The 16,356-nt window shown below is 38.2% G+C and overlaps 2 protein-coding genes across 3 annotated transcripts in view; one reads left to right on the plus strand and one right to left on the minus strand.

Moving 5' to 3' along the window:
* OIT3 (oncoprotein induced transcript 3) overlaps nt 1–8,276 on the plus strand; it is a 28,244-nt gene extending 19,968 nt beyond the window's left edge. Inside the window, exons 7-9 of the mRNA XM_047826505.1 lie at nt 915–1,330; nt 5,745–5,844; nt 7,495–8,276. Coding sequence (XP_047682461.1) covers nt 915–1,330; nt 5,745–5,844; nt 7,495–7,668 — 690 coding nt within the window. The 3' untranslated portion in view covers nt 7,669–8,276. The remainder of the gene's footprint in view (nt 1–914; nt 1,331–5,744; nt 5,845–7,494) is intronic.
* A 1,527-nt stretch (nt 8,277–9,803) lies between these two features.
* The window catches only part of PLA2G12B (phospholipase A2 group XIIB), a 30,252-nt gene continuing 23,699 nt past the window's right edge, over nt 9,804–16,356 (minus strand). Inside the window, exons 3-4 of one of the 2 annotated variants that reach the window (XM_047826506.1) lie at nt 16,064–16,229; nt 9,804–9,922 (exon numbers count right to left, since the gene is read on the minus strand). In XM_047826506.1, the coding sequence (XP_047682462.1) occupies nt 9,804–9,922; nt 16,064–16,229 (285 nt within the window). Of the gene's footprint in view, nt 9,926–16,063; nt 16,230–16,356 lie in introns of both variants that reach the window. The other variant, XM_047826507.1, reaches the window with a different exon arrangement.

Below are 16,356 nucleotides of genomic sequence, written 5' to 3' on the forward strand. Positions count from 1 at the left end.
GTTCAGACTGACTGGCAAGGAATTCATATTGGAAAAGGAAACTAGAAAAGTAGACGGAGTAGGGTGGGGGTGGGGGTGCGAGACTGCTTCCAAAGATCTGCCTTGTGTGCGAGGGTGAGACGTTTGGGCTCTATACCATAGAGGGGGGTTTCAGGCACTGTTGTGATGAGATCAGAAGCATGAGAAATGGATAGAGAAAAGGGGACCTGGATCCAGGAGATCAGGGCAGAGATTCTCATGACCATCTGATTAAATAAATATTTATTTGCTGAATTCGACTAAGGGAAATCAGAGAGCTAATTGAACTTAGATTGAGACATGGGGGTGGTATCTCAGGAGAAGGTGGTCCCACTTTAGGCAAATTGTGTTTATTGTATCTGTAGATGATTAAGTAGAAAGGCCCCCGTGGTGTGTTGGATTTGCTGGCATCCCGGAGAGCAGACAAGGCTGGAGACAAAGAACTGAAAGTCATCTGCATAAATGTGATAGCTGAAGTTCTGCCTGTGGATGAGTTCAGCACAAGGTCAGGCCGCAGCCTGATCAGCAGGTCTAGGAGTCCAGAAAAAAAAAAAAAAATAGAAGCCATTCCTTCCTAAAATACCAGAGCTTTGAATTTGCTGATTCTGCATAGTTCAGGTTTTATGAGTAATACTCCAAAGGAATGCGTGGGTTGACCATGAAGTAGTATATAAAATTCTTAACAGTCAGAACATCTTGCTAAAAAGAAGTGATTAAAAAAAAAAAAAAAAAACAGTTCCAGTCTTCAGCAACCAAATCTTTTATGTGTTTTGATGTAAATAGAAGTTGAGAGAATGTTACAGTCAGGAGTGGGGCAGGGTTTGGGAGGTGGGGATGGGGAACTCCTTAGAAATAAACATAAAATCTTTTCTTCTCCTGGCCCTGGCCTGGCTCAGGTGGTAAATGACAAGATCGTGGCAAGCAACCTTGTGACAGGTCTACCCAAGCAGACCCCAGGGAGCAGCGGGGACATCATCATCCGAACCAGCAAACTGCTGATCCCAGTGACCTGCGAGTTTCCACGCCTATACACCATTTCGGAAGGCTACGTTCCTAACCTTCGAAATACCCCACTGGAAATCATGGGCCGCAGTCATGGAATCTTCCCATTCACTCTGGAGATCTTCAAGGACAATGAGTTTGAAGAGCCTTATCGGGAAGCTTTGCCCACCCTCAAGCTTCGAGACTCCCTCTACTTTGGCATTGAGCCTGTCGTGCACGTGAATGGCTTAGAAAGCCTAGTGGAGAGCTGCTTTGCCACCCCCACCTCCAAGATCGACGAGATCCTGAAGTACTACCTCATCCAGGATGGGTAATTATGCTGCTTACACGATTTACTACCCCAGTTCACATCCACCTTCTAAGTGCACAAGCCTACTTGGTCATTTCCTAAAACAACATGGCACTCCTATGAGTTCTTAATTGGTTCAGAAGCCACTCATTGACATATTGGAGGTAAAAACTGGTGAGGGAGCAGAGAGTCAAAAATGCCTCCAAGGGGTCTAGCTCAGGTGACTGGCTAGATGCCATTAACCAAGACAGAAGGCTATAAGTAGAAAAGCAGGTTTGAGGTGAAATATTGAATATGATAATTCCAAGTAATGTTATTGAATTGTAAATGCTTGTAGGATATATGGGAAGAGAAGTTCAGTGGGCAGTTGGAAATGTATATCAGACCTTGGAACAAGGTCAGAACTAGAGATAAAGGAGCAAGAATCATCCCTGTAGACTACAGGCACCCCTTGTAGACTTCTCTTTTAAGAAGCTTGTTAGCGAGGGGCGACTCTTGGTTTTGGCTCAGATCATGATCTCATGATTTGTGAGTTCAAGCCCTGCATCGAGCTCTGTGTTGACAACACAGAGCCTGCTTGTGTGTGCGTGGTCTCTCTCTCTCTCTCTCTCCCTCTCTCAAAATAAATAAATAAACTTAAAAAAGAAGAAGAAGAAGAAGAAGCAGCTTGGGTAGCGAAGGAGAGAAAAGAAATACTTGGAAGGTTTCAGGAGAAGAAAGATCAAGTGAAATTTGGTTTTTCTGTGCTTGTTTTATACAAAGGAGATTTCCTTTATCTCCTAAGAATCCTTGGATTGAGAACTATGTGTGTCTCATGGGATCATTGGAAGTCTGGCGGTTATCCCATCCATTGCTTACATTCCCAGGAAAATTACACTCATACCCCAAACTCATGGCAGAATCTTATCAGTTTCTTCCTTGTTCTCAGTGTCAGGTGGGACATATCTCAATTAGGGGCAGGGACTGCAGCTCAATGAAAGGGAAATGGTCTAGCAAGAGCACCACATGGGCCATGCCCTTTGCTAATTGGCCTGTTGGACTCTGAAATATCTACTTAGCTTTTATCTACCAGATCTCTCATCACAGGCAACCTCCACCTGCTGTTGTCAATCTCTCGCACAGTGATTTTTCAACTCTTGAAGCACATTGGGATCAACCAAGAGCCTTTTGTAGAAAGTAGCAGTACCCCCACGCTGTTCTCTCTGTTCTCTTACTGTCTTAATTCCAGCCCTTGTTATCTTTCACCTGGACAGCTAAAACAGCCTCCCAACAGCCCCCTAAGTCCCAACTCTCAAATCTCAGCTTCAAGAGTCCCTGGATATCTAGTCAAAAGGAAGACAAACTTTAAATTTTGAAACAAAAAAAAAAAAATATATATATATGGTCAGATCCATGTTGAAAACCTTTGATGGCTCTTGATTTCCTTTGGTTAGTAAATTTCACTGTTTACCAGCAGGAGTACTTCTAGCCTCAGCTTTCTGTAGCCTCGTTTTCTTGTGTTCAGAAAATGGAAAATTTATCATTCTGAGCTGTTTTGGGTGGCCAGTAATAGGTCTCATAGGAGTCTGTAGTTCTTGGGATTTCTTGCCATCTTAAAGTTATCTTCACAAAGCTTTAAAGTGAAAATTAGAAGTATCACTTTTTATTTTTTTCACTCACATCCTAAAGTTAATAGATTAAGGAATGGATTTTCTTTTAGGGGGAGAGGAGATTTGGGTTCCTTTTTTTTTTCTAACAGCATTACTGGAGTACCATTCTCATACAGTGAGCATACACATTGAAAGTGTACAGTTGGGTAAGTTCTGATGTATATATTCATGAAGCCATCACTATAATCAAGATAGGGAACTTTTCTCTCATTCCAAGAGTGTTCTCCTTCCCCTGTACTTACTTTTTACAAAAATAAATGTATAATAACCCACTTACTAGAAAAAGATATAATCTACAATCTCGATAAAGCTTGCAAAGTTTGTTTATGTATTTGTTATTCAGATAGTCAAGGACTATATACTTTTTATTTTAGACAGTTCTAAGAAGCTGTGCTATTTAATTTTCCAGCCCTTAGCATGTACAAAATAGCCCCCCTCCTGAAAATGCTACAGGAGAAATTAAAATGCTTAAAAGCCAGAGACAAGAACTCAAAAACACAGCTGTAGAGATCTATTTAGTAACCAGGCAAATAGTCCCATCTCGGGCACAATAATGGATAGTACTGTAATGGTGTATATGAGACAATTCCTCAAGATAAAATCCAACTCTGAGCCTGGCTTATTGTGCCTCACCCTCTGACCTCTGCCTTCTCCAGTTTCTGCTCCTGGCAAAGGGAACTACAGGCAATTCCCACATTCCATTGTTCCTTACACCCTTCTGACTGCACCTGTTGTTTCCTCTGCCTGAAATCTTCTTCCCCTTTTCTTGCTGCCTGAATCTTACTGGTCCTTCAAGATTCGACAGGATTTCTTTCCTCCATGAAGCCTTCCCTGATTCCTTCCAACCTGAACTAGAAATATTCTTTCCTTCTCTTTCCTCCTCAATGCCTAGCCTATAGGGTCATTAAATATTGGTCAAATGAATTATTGCGTGAGCATTTAGCATAACAATAATCTGAAGCTAGTCCAGAGCCCTAAAGTAAACATAATGCAGTGTGATTACATTTATAAACTGTTTGATTATTCATCGTCCTCAGCTTAAATTTAAATCGGGATGGTTTCTCCTGGTATTTGGCCCATCTCGTTTACCTCCCTCCAGTTTCAATCTGCCTGTGCTCTGAGAATGCAAAGTAATTTAATACAAGCCCACGCAAAGTAGAATTATAAAGTTATTCTCCAGAAAAAGAAACATATTGAATTCCAAAAAAAAAAATACTGGACAACATTTGGGTAATCAATGATTTTGTATTATCCTATATACCATTGTTACTTTCTTTCAACACACCAACTTAGAGCTGATGAACCAGCATTGTGTAATCATGGCAAACCCCAAGTCAAGAGCCAGAATTTGTTCTGGGTTCTCTTCTGTAATATATTACCCTGTAACAACTCTTTTTGCCTCATTCTCGCTTGAAAAAACAACAACAATAGTATTTTTAGGTAAAAATAAATTGAAAATGGTGAGGCACTTAGATGAAAAGTGCCATTTTAATATCGCTTTACTCTTTTTTATCATAGATACAGACTGTAAACTCCTTGACATCACAGACCATATTTTTCATCTTTATATCCTCTGCAGTTCCCAGCAGAGTATGTTGCATTAGATTAGATATGCAGTAGGTATTTATTATAGAACGTAATCAAAAGATGGCATAAATTAACTTTACCTCAGGAAAATGAAAATGAGTACATAAATACAAGAAATAACAGAAACTGCATTATATATTTAGATCTTCTTCAGTTCAGGGGAATATGGTACTAGTGGTAATATAAGTCACAATGCCTTATTTTTAAACAATTTTATGGGATTTTTCAACGGCACTGAAACTTAGCAATGAACTAGAAAGTGGTCTTTAAGCATGTGGAGCAAGTATCCAATTTCATAGACTTTTACTTCTGATCCCCACTTTTTTTTCCTGGCCTTGGCAGGCAAGAACTATTAGGTATCCATAAAAGGGAAAATACATTCAGGGAAAATAAAGTTCCTTTAAAATTCAGAATGGGAAAGATGATACAGGGGTAATCCCTGGCCTGTAGGAAGAAAATGCTCATCAAATACTAAACCGTGGTCTCAAAATTGAGAATCAATAACACATCTTTTCCTCAGCTAACCCTGACGTACCCTACGAGTTTCACTTCAAGTAGTAGACCTGAGATTCAAACCCAAAAACCCTACAAAACCAAAACTTAGCGTTAAATTTGGGAAAAGAGGAATTACAACAGTTTGGAGGTGAATGAACTTTCCTCAGGAGAACGAGTTATTCTCTCTGGAACTTAGGTCTTTATGCAGCTCTTTGAAATACAAGTTGGGGTTTGCTCATCTCTGAACCCCCCTTGTTAGTGTATATAAAGTGTCCAATAAATATTTATGAAGTCTAGTTAAAAGAATAGCCTTTTTAAGCCAATTATCGAGTATGTAACCGCAGAATCCCTACCATGTATTACAAATAAAAATACAGCCTTACAAAGATACCTTCATTTCCAGAGATATCGTTGGAATAAATGTGGGTGCTGTTGCTGGCACTTCAGTACATTGATATGTCAAGAGGTCCTTGTGCCCAGTTTGTGGGTACAGAGAATGAGAGATGATTAATGAACAGGGTTGTATCTGAAGATGCCTTTCTAGGGAGGGAATTTCATTTTTCCTTCATTCTCAACAAGCTTGAGTTCAGCCCAGCCTCCTCCGCCCAGTCAGCCACTCCTTGGACCAAACACATTGGACTGGATTGTTTTTCCACCTCTGTAGAAACAATCAAGTCTTACGTGCTCTCCTGTCTTGCTTTCAGCTGTGTTTCAGATGACTCAGTGAAGCAGTACACATCACGAGACCACTTAGCAAAGCACTTTCAGGTTCCTGTCTTCAAGTTTGTGGGCAAAGACCACAAGGTGAGCTGAACACCTTTACCTTGTAACCTACACCCCCCACCCCCAGACCTGAATTGGTGTCCCAATTCGTTGACCTTCTCTATGAGATCAAAGTTAGGATCTGCATTCCCCTCTGAAAAATACTGTAGGGGTGCCTGGGTGGCTCAGTCGGTTGAGTGTCCAATTTTGGCTCAGGTCATGATCTCACAGTTCATGAGTTTGAGCCCCGTGTCAGGCTCTGTGCTGACAGCTTGGAGCCTGGAGCCTACTTCAGACTCTGTCTCCCTCTCTCTCTCTGCCCCTCCCCTGCTTGTGCTCTCTTTCTGACTCTCAAAAATAAATAAACATAAAAAAAATTTTATAAAGTAAAGAAAAATACTGTAGAATTGGCCACCTAGAAGCCTAATACCTTCATTAATATCACAGTTATCTGCCTCCCTCCCAAGAAAATCACTGTGCTTGTTCAAAGAAAATACTATATGATCATAATTTTAAGTCATTGTGGGCAGATATGGTTGAAAAAGTCTGCTTGGTAGTCATTGGCCAAGGATATGGACAGAAAATTCACAGAAAAGACAAATAGCGAAGCGTTCAGTGAAAATAGTACTTAAGATGCCAATTAGAACAATTATAAGACATTATTTTATGCATATTAAATTTATAAAAATTTATCACAATGCTTGCAAAGTTATAGGGAGAATACAGTGACAGTATAAATGAATATAATTTCTGGAAAGTTGTCTGATAATATGTAGCAATAACCATAAAATCATATTCTAAAAACTCCAATTCTGACAGTTTCTCAAAAACAAACAAGCAAAAAAAAAAGAAAAACACGATTTGTTAGATGTGTTTACAGAGCATTGTTACATGGGAAATGAGAGAAAGCCCCCAACCAGGCCTACCATATATCAGTTAATGCAATACTGAGCAGTTATTAAAATGAGAAATACAGAAAAAGGAGATATGAAAAAACTTTTATCATAACAGTTTGCATGCATATTGAATATGCTACGTTTTTGAAAATTATACATACACCGAAGTTATAAGAGGCTTTTTTTGGTTTTTGTTTTAGTAGAGTTGTTGAGACATTTAAACCAAAAGAAGTTTAAGAGACCAATATTCTTTTCCACCCTGCATTTAAGTGAATTTAAGTGAACAGTTACATCACTGTTCCAGAGCACCTGCTAATCATGATGGCTAATCCTGATCTCCCTCCTCAAGCAGGCAGCATGCTTTGGGAGGTAACGTGTAGGAAGAAGCTTGGGCAAAGAACTTGTTATTTTACACAGAAGTGTGTGGGCACCAATGTTTTTCCCAGACTTTGATGCTAAGAATGAAGATGTTAACATTATTAGATGTTGCCTTCTCAAAGGTCTCTCCTGTCCCTGTACAAAAGCAAAAGTTATAGATGTGGGGTTCTAAATCACCCACATGACTCAGTGTGTTTTGCCACCTGACCAATGTTGTGAATCTGGGGAAGTTTCCTAACCTAAGTCTCAGTTTCCTCATCTGTAAAATGGGGATGATAACATCTACCTCAAACAGTTGTTGTTCAGATGAAACGAGACAATATATATGAAACATTTGGTATAGTGTCTAGCTTCTAGAAAGGGCCCCACAAGTGGTAGCTGTTATTATTTTTGTTAATTATAATTGTGGTCTTTCCAGGAAGTGTTTCTGCACTGCCAGGTCCTTGTCTGTGGAAGGCTGGACGAGCATTCTCGCTGTGCTCAGGGCTGCCACCGGCGAATGCGTCGTGAGGCAGTAGAGGGAGAGGATACAGCTGGTCTGCAGAGCCAGATGCTGACTGGCGGCCCGATCAGCATCGACTGGGAGGACTAGGACCACCCAACACCCAAGTGCTGGCTTTGGGCCACCCACCTCTTTGGAACTTCTCCCTACGCGCTCTGAGAGCACCAATCAACACCCTACAACATGGCGCTTCTTTGAACCTTATACTGTGGGTTTAGACAGACTCCCGGAACTGACTCATTCTGACTCCGGCTGCTGGGTCAGGAAAGGTCACCTCACTGCTGACTGATCCAACCCATGGGCTTCATCTTCCCAACGTCGAAAGCTATGCTGTCCCTGCAAGAAAGCAGCTCACCCTGCTCCCCACATTTCCTTCCTACAACAAAACAGCTCGTGTAGGATGCAATAGGACCCCTAAAATCAAAAGTCGGGCATGCTCTTCTGAAGTATAAACTTAAAACAAATTAAATGGTTGCTTGAAATTAGGACCTAAATACCCAGCAACTCCTTAAATATGTAAATAATAATCATTCCCTGAAATTTCAACTCAAACGCAGAGTAGTTATAGGAGATTCGGAAGTTTATCAGTAGAAGTGTGTACTAAAAAATATTATTTGATTTTCCTCTTGCACAGTGTTTTCTTTTGATATTTTTATATTACGTGAAATGTTTTCAATTAATAAATATTAATAAATGTATTGACATGCATTTAAGTGGTTCAATGACTGAACTGTAGACAAAATTAAAATTTGGTACCATATGTCCTGTTATTTGGCATTCTAAGCCCTCAGACTGATACGGCAATAAGAAAAAGGTGTAAATTATACCATGCTCTATTTTGTAGGTAGGTGCTTAATACAGTTTATTGAAGTAAATATTATAAATCACAGAGATAATTTTTATATGCAATGAAATCCAGTTTCTTAATATGCCAATTATTTTTATGGCTTTACATAAGATCAGGAAACAGTTTTTCTTCTTTTTCTTTTTTGAAATGGCTATAATCAACAATTCTTAATGCAACCAGTAAAATTGACAAACGGAAGTGAAAGGACAGAATGACCTAGATCAAGAATTGGCCAGCTTTTTTTGTCAAGAGCCAAATGGTAAACATTTTAGGCTTTCTGGCTATACAGTCTGTCACAGCTGTTCAACTCTGAGGTTGTAGCACAGGAGTGACCATAAACAAATGAGAATATGGTTGTGTTCCAATAAAACGCCACAGAAGCAGTGTTAGACCTGATTTGGCCCATGAGTTTCATTTGCTGATCCCTGATCTTAGTGGACCTCAGTCCTCCCAGTGCATCAAGATCAGGTGGGGAGCACTCATAAAACACCTATAGGTAGATACCACTCCCAGAGGGTTTCTGCTTTTTAATACTCCTTTGGTAATTCTAATCTGCAGTCAGTATTGAGAACCAGAGTTTAGCAACTGACCATTTGTGTGTCCTCAGATTTCAGGGACTTCTCCTAGCTATCTTCAGTGGCAATTTTTACGAAATGCTTCTCAGATCCTACCATGACACTAACACCACTTAGTAACTGGGAATATCAACAGGAATAATTCACTGAAGGAAAAAAATGGAACCTCAGAGACCTAACTCCATCTGACCTCCACCTCCATTGGTCTTCACCAAGTAAGTCTCTGACCTTTCCCACTTGTTCTTATCTCTCCAGCACCAGTGGGAATGATTGTTATCATTGGTGGAACTTACCAGGTTGGGTTCTGTTCTCTTCTAAGTGAAATGGAAGCACATTGGTGATAATGGAATTCATTCATCTCTTTTCATATTTCCTAAAAAGAACACTTTATTAAATGTGAGATGCTTACTGGCAACTGAAACATGAATCAGAGGAAAGTCCTTGCCTCCCAAATGGTTGGATGCTGCAAAATTTCACTTATGAATATAATTACCAAGTCCGAGAATCCCAATATTTTAGTCTTTATTTTAGTCTTTAAACTAAGAACTGAACTGCCAGGCAAATGTTTCTTGGTTGGGGAGACCATTGGTAAAATAAAGAGTAGTCTTCCAATCACTCCATGTCTTTTTTCCAGTTCTCCCAAAGGATGGGACTCACGTTTCAGCTGTAGAACAACATTTCCTTTCTCTTGCTTTGTGTTATCCAAACATTTGGAAGCAAGGATGAGACACATCTGCCACACTACCATCTCTGAGACTGACAGCTGTGGCATCACTCAAAACCAGGAAGGGATCACCTCTTTCTCATAACTCTTCTTTCTCCTCTTCTGCACAGATGCAGGCTGCCCTTTGGCTATTCATGAAAGGTCGGCAGCCCAAGGTCCATACGGTATTGAACACAGTATCAGCCAGAGAATCACAGGCTACTTGAAAAGGATGAAGAGGAAAAAAAAAAAAAAAAAGAAAAGAAAAAAATGAAGAGAAATAAAAGGTTAATGTACAAGACTATCCCAAGTAGTTTGAGTAATTTTAAAAACGAATGCAATTCCAAGCATGACATGATACCCAGAGGAAAATAAAAGCAGTGATCCAAATACATAATTAAAAAGAACATACACTTAAGAGAAACTTAATAAGCTTCCATCCAATCTAATTAAGCAGAATATACTTTGAGGTGCCCTTCTTTTATGGGCCTCTAGGTCAAAATCACATTTAGCAATCAGAATCTCCTATATCACTATGCACACTCCATGGAAAATCTACCATTTTTGCAGAATACTCCCTCAGATAACTGTACTATGTTTTCTGTAGCTTTCTCTGTTTAAGTGTGGGATGAATAACAATTCACTCATTAAGAAAAACATATGTGTTGGTCAGCCATTCTGTTAGGCATCAGGGATGCAAAGACCAAAGAGATCCCAACTAAAGTACTCACAGTTTGGACAAAGAGGTCGACAGGATGGACAGGTAAACTAATGGTTACACTACACTGTGATGGAAGTAATATCATGGTGGTATGGGAACCCACACAAAAAAAGTCTATCCCTTTGGGGTAAAGGTTATTATGAAAGGCATCTCAGAACACCTTCCATTAGAATTTTGATAAGAATTGTATTGAATCTGTAGATTGTTTGGGGTAGTATGACCATTTTCAATGCACAAGCCTTTCACCTCCTTGGTCAAATTAATTCCTGGGTATTTTATTCTTGATGATGCAATTGTAAATGATAATTTTTCTTAAATCATCTTTCTGATAATTCATTATTAGTGTATAGAAATGAAATTGATTTTTGTATATTGACTTTGCATCCTGTGACTTTACTGGATTTATTAGTTCTAATAGGTTTATGTTTTTCTTTGTGGAGACTTTAGGGTTTTCCATATATGATATCATGTCATCTGCAAATAGTGGTAGTTTTACATCTTTGATTCCAATTTGGATGTCTTTTATTTCTTCTTTTTGCCTAATTGCTCTGGTTAGAACTTCCAATACTATGTTAAATAAAAGTGGTGAAACTTGGCATCCTTGTCTTGTTCCTGATCGTAGAGAAAAAGCTTTCAGCTTTTCTCCATTGAGTATGATGTTAGCTGTGCGCTTGTCACATATGGCCTCTATTATGTTGAGGTATGTTCCCTTTATACCTACTGTGTTGAGAGGTTTTTTTCACAAATGAATGTTGAATTTTGTTAATGATTTTTCTGCATCTATTGAGAGGATCATACAGTATTTATCCTTCATTTTGTTAATGTGCTGTATCGCATTGTCTGATTTGCCGATGTTGAACAATTCTTGCTTCCCTTGAATAAAGCCCACTTGATCATGATGTATGATCCTTTTAATATTACTGAATTGAATTAGGTTTGCTAATATTCTGTTGAGGATTTTTGCATCTATATTCATCAGAAATTTATCTGTAGTTTTTTTTTCTTATGGCGTCCTTGTCTAGTTTTGGTATCAAAATAATACTGGCCTCATAAAGTAAGTTTGGAAGTGCTCCCTTCTCTTCAATTTTTGGAAGAATTTGAGGATTGGTGTTAATTCTTCCTTAAATGTTGAAGTCATTTGAATGGATGCTTAATTCTTCTTGAAATGTTGAAACCATTTAAATGGATGATTAATTTCTCTTTAAATGTTGAAGCCACTTAGAAAGTCCATTTTGGGGTGCCTGGGTGGCTCAGTCAGTTAAGCATCTAACTCTTGATTTCAGCTCAGGTCATGATCTCATGGTTGTGAGATCAAGCCCTGTGTTGGGTTCTGTGCTGAGCATGGAGCCTGCCTGGAATTCTCTCTCTCTCTCTCTCTCTCTCTCTCTCTGTCTGTCTTCCTCTGCCCCTCTCCCCCACTTGTATTCTTTCTCAAAAAAAAGTTGAAAAATAAAAGTCTATCTTGCTCTGGACTTTCATTTGTTGAGAGATCTTTGATTGCTGATTCTATCACTTTACTAATAATCAGTCTGTTCAGATTCTATTTTTCATTATTCAGTTTCAGTAAGAACTGAATGTTCCTAGGAACTGCATGTTTCTAGGAATTTACCCATTTCTCCTCAGTTGTCCAATTTATTAGCATATAATTATTCACAGTAGTCTTTTGTGATCCGTTGTATTTCTGTGGTATCAGTTGTAATGTCTCCTCTTCTATTTCTGATTTTATTTATTTGACTCCTCTCAGATTAGCTTTTAATTAGTCTAGCTACAGGTTTGTCTATTTTCTTCATCTTTAAAAAAAACAAAACAAAACAAAACAGCTCCTAGTTTCATTTATCTTTTCTATTGTTATTTTAGTCTTAGTTTCATTTATTTCTGCTCTGATCTTTGTTATTCACTTTCTTCTACTAACTTTGGGCTCCAATGTTTTTCTTTTTCTAGTTCCTTGAGGTGTAAAGTTGAGCTATGTATTCAAGATCTTTTTGATGTAGGCATTTACTGCTATGAATTTCCCTCTTAGAACTGCTTTTGCTGCATCTCATAAGTTTAGGTATGTTGTATTTCCATTTTCATTTGTCTCAATGTTTCTTTATTTCTCTTTTTTTTTTTTTAATTTTTTTTTTCAACGTTTTTTATTTATTTTTGGGACAGAGAGAGACAGAGCATGAACGGGGGAGGGGCAGAGAGAGAGAGGGAGACACAGAATCGGAAACAGGCTCCAGGCTCTGAGCCATCAGCCCAGAGCCCGACGCAGGGCTCGAACTCCCGGACCGCGAGATCGTGACCTGGCTGAAGTCGGACGCTTAACCGACTGCGCCACCCAGGCGCCCCTATTTCTCTTTTGATTTCTTCTTCAACCCATTGGTTGTTTAGTACCATTTGTTTATTTGCTCTTGACATTGCTCTCAACACTTCTATTCAATATTGTACTGGAACCCCTAGACAGGACAATTGGCAAGAGGAATATGTAAAAGGTATCCAAATTGGAAAGGAAGATGATATGTAAATGGCATTATCTTATGTATAGAAAAGCCCAAGGAATCCACTAAAATCTATTAAAATTAATAAGTGAGTTCAGCAAGGTTGCAGGATAATAGATCAGTATACAAAATCAGTTTATTTCTGTACATTATTAATGAATAATCTGAAAATAAAATTAAGATAATAATTTCATTTATAATAACAAAAAAAATGAAAAAAGTACTTAATTTAAACAAAAGAAGTGTAAGACTTGTGTTCTGTAAATTAGAAGACACTGTGAAAGAAATTAAAGACAATCCAAATAAATGGAAAGACATTCATGTTCATTGATCAGGAAACATAATTTTGTTAGATGGTAACATGTCTCAAATTGATCTCCGTATTTAACAAAAGCTGTACCAAATTTCTAACTGCCATTTCTTGCAGAAATTGACAAGCTGAACCTAAAATTCATAAGAAAATTCAAGGGACCTAGAATATCCAAAACAATCTTGAGAAAGAAGAACAAAGTTGAAGATTACTTCCTGATTTCAAAGTTTACTACAAAACCATAATAATAAATACCATGTGCCACTGGCATAGATCAATGAAGTAGAATTGAAAATCTAGAAATAAATACTGCATTTCTGTTCAACTGATTTTTGATAAGGTGCAAAAACAACTGAGTATGAGAAACGTCTTTCAACAATATGCAGGAACATTTGTATATCCACATACAAAAGAATGAAGTTGGATCTCTTTCTTACATCATACACAAAAATTAACTAAAAGTGGATCATAGACCTAAGTGTATAAGCTAAAACAAAGCTCTTAGAAGAAAACATAGGAGCAAATCTTTGTGACCTTGGATAAAGCAAAGCCTTCTTACATATGACACCAAAAGTACAAGCAACAAAAGGAAAAAAATAGATAAGTTGGACTTTATTGAAATGTAAAACATCTGCTTTGCAAATAATTTCATCAAGAAAGTGAAAAAAAAAAACCCACAAAATGAGAGAAAATATTAGTGAAGCATGTATCTGATAAGGGACTTGTGTCCAGAATATATAAAGAATACTCACAACTCAATAATAAAAAGATAAGTAACCCAATTTAAAAAGAGGTAAAGGATCTGATTAAACATTTCTCCAAAGCAGATATTTAATGTCCAACTAGCACATAAAAATATAATCAACATTATTAACAATCAGGGAAATGCAAATCAAAACCACAATGTGATACCATTTCACATTCTCTAAGATCTATAATCAAAAGGACAGATAATAACAAGGGTTGGTAAGGATGTAGAGAAATTGGAACCTTAATACATTGCTGGTGAGAATGTGAAACGGTGTAGCTATTTTGGAAAACAGTTTGTCATAAAATTACCATATAACCCAGAATCCCCCCCCCACTCAGATATATACCCAAGAGAAATGAAAAGATATGTCTCCACAAAAACTTATATATCAATGTTCATACCAGAATTATTCATAATAGCCAAAGGTAGAAACAACCCAAATGTCCTTCATTTGATGAATGGATAAAGAAAATACATTATATCCATATAATGAATGGACTATAACTTAGCAATAAAAAGAAACAAAATACTGATACATGCTACAACACAGATAAACTTTACTAAGTTAAAAATGTCTGTCACAAAAGACCACATATTTTATGATTCCATTTATATGAAATGTCCAGAACAGACAAATCAATAGAGGTAGAAAGCAGGTTCATGGTTGCCAAAGGCCAGGAAAGGAAACGAGAGAGGGATTGTTCATGGCTATGGGGATTCCTTTTGGTGTGGTCAGAATGTTCTAGAATTGATTATGGGCCTGACTGCATAGCTTTGTGAACATATTTTAAAAGCATTTAAATGGTTGAATTGTATAGTATGTGAATTACATATCAATAAAGCTATTTCAACAACAAAAAATGATCAGAGTGTTCCAAGCAGAGGGAACTGCAGAGGCAGAAAAATATGGTTCATCAACCCAAGTAGTTTGGAATGGCAGAAGTCAGGAGAGAAATCAGAAATAAGCAAAATAATGCTGGAGAGGTAGGGTAGCGCTGGATCAGGAAAGGCTATGTATATCATACTAAGGAGTTTGGATTTATTCCTAAGGAAGAGGAACCAATTGAAGGGCTTACACAGAGGGTGGAAATGACTGGATTTATATGGTACAAAAATGTGTCTGGTCCCTATGAAGAAAGTAGATTGGATGGGATCCAGAGATTAGATTAACTTGCAGTAACCAGGCAAGTGGTATATCAAAGAGATATTTAGGAGAAAAAATCAATAGGACATTGCTTAGAGGAAGTAACTTGACCTGACCTTGGATTAGCAGCAGGCACTTATTCACCTTTTGTAGGTACAGAGAGAGTGATACTCCCTTTTACAGTGCCCAATTAATTATTCATATTTTGAAGCCTTCACACATTCACTTTAGGACTACACTCTAGACAGCGATCTATGAAAATGATCCAAAATTCTTTCTACTGCTGACTTTCTCAGTGGCATGAGGCCAACTCCTTCTAAGCTTAAATTTCAAACTTTGCCATCTAAAAATATATAATGCGAATACCTGAATATAATGTTCTGGCTTCAGAAACTAAAGGATTAAAGCTTTTCCTAAGGTGAATTAGGAAAAGGAAATTACACAATCAGTGCTAGAAACTGGGTAGCTAAGCAGTTGTTTAAAAATAATTATCCTGAAGAATACAAAGAGCTTAAACAAAAAAGATAGGTTTTAAAAAATTCTTTCCCCAACTGAAAACAAAATAAGGAAAAAAAGGGCTTAAACCAAACCAAGTGGTCCTACAGAAAAATTCCCGATATGGAAAATTATTTAATAGTGGAATGAATAACCAAAGCCAGTTGGGCAACTCTTTCTCCAGTCTTAAAGGATAGATTTTTATATCTCTGGAAAGGCTTTGGTGTAGCCCTGTCCATCAGGAGTGGTGCCAGCAGCTCCTGGGCAGGACAGCAAGAACTTTAGTGAAGGAATGCCCAGACTCTTCCTTCACCCGTCTTAACATTCGTCACAGTGTTCTATAAAGAAAGTTCAGTGAGCTCTAATGGTATCTTTGCATAAAGGGGCTCTGGATATATTTCTGTATGAAAACAGGAACAAAACTCCCTGCTCACCAGTAGATTCCCTTAAGATACCTACCTTCCACATTGGAGACAAAACCCAAACTCCGCTTCAGATCTGAGCAGATAGAGTGGAGACACCATCGGAATTTTGCATCACAGCGATACTTGTTGGCACCACAGGTGTCATAACAGACGTCCAGCTGGTTGCAGCACTTGGTCATTGCTGGAATGCCCAAATCCATCTGGAGAAAAGTGAAGGAAGAAAAGAGAAGGAAGAAAATGCCACGTTTGGACCAAGGACCTTAGGCAACCTTGCCCACCTTGTTATTAGCAGGCCAGTTCTCAAATTCCTGTTACACATCAGATCAA

This window comes from Prionailurus viverrinus, chromosome D2, assembly GCF_022837055.1.
Source record: "Prionailurus viverrinus isolate Anna chromosome D2, UM_Priviv_1.0, whole genome shotgun sequence".
Lineage (NCBI taxonomy): Eukaryota > Metazoa > Chordata > Mammalia > Carnivora > Felidae > Prionailurus > Prionailurus viverrinus.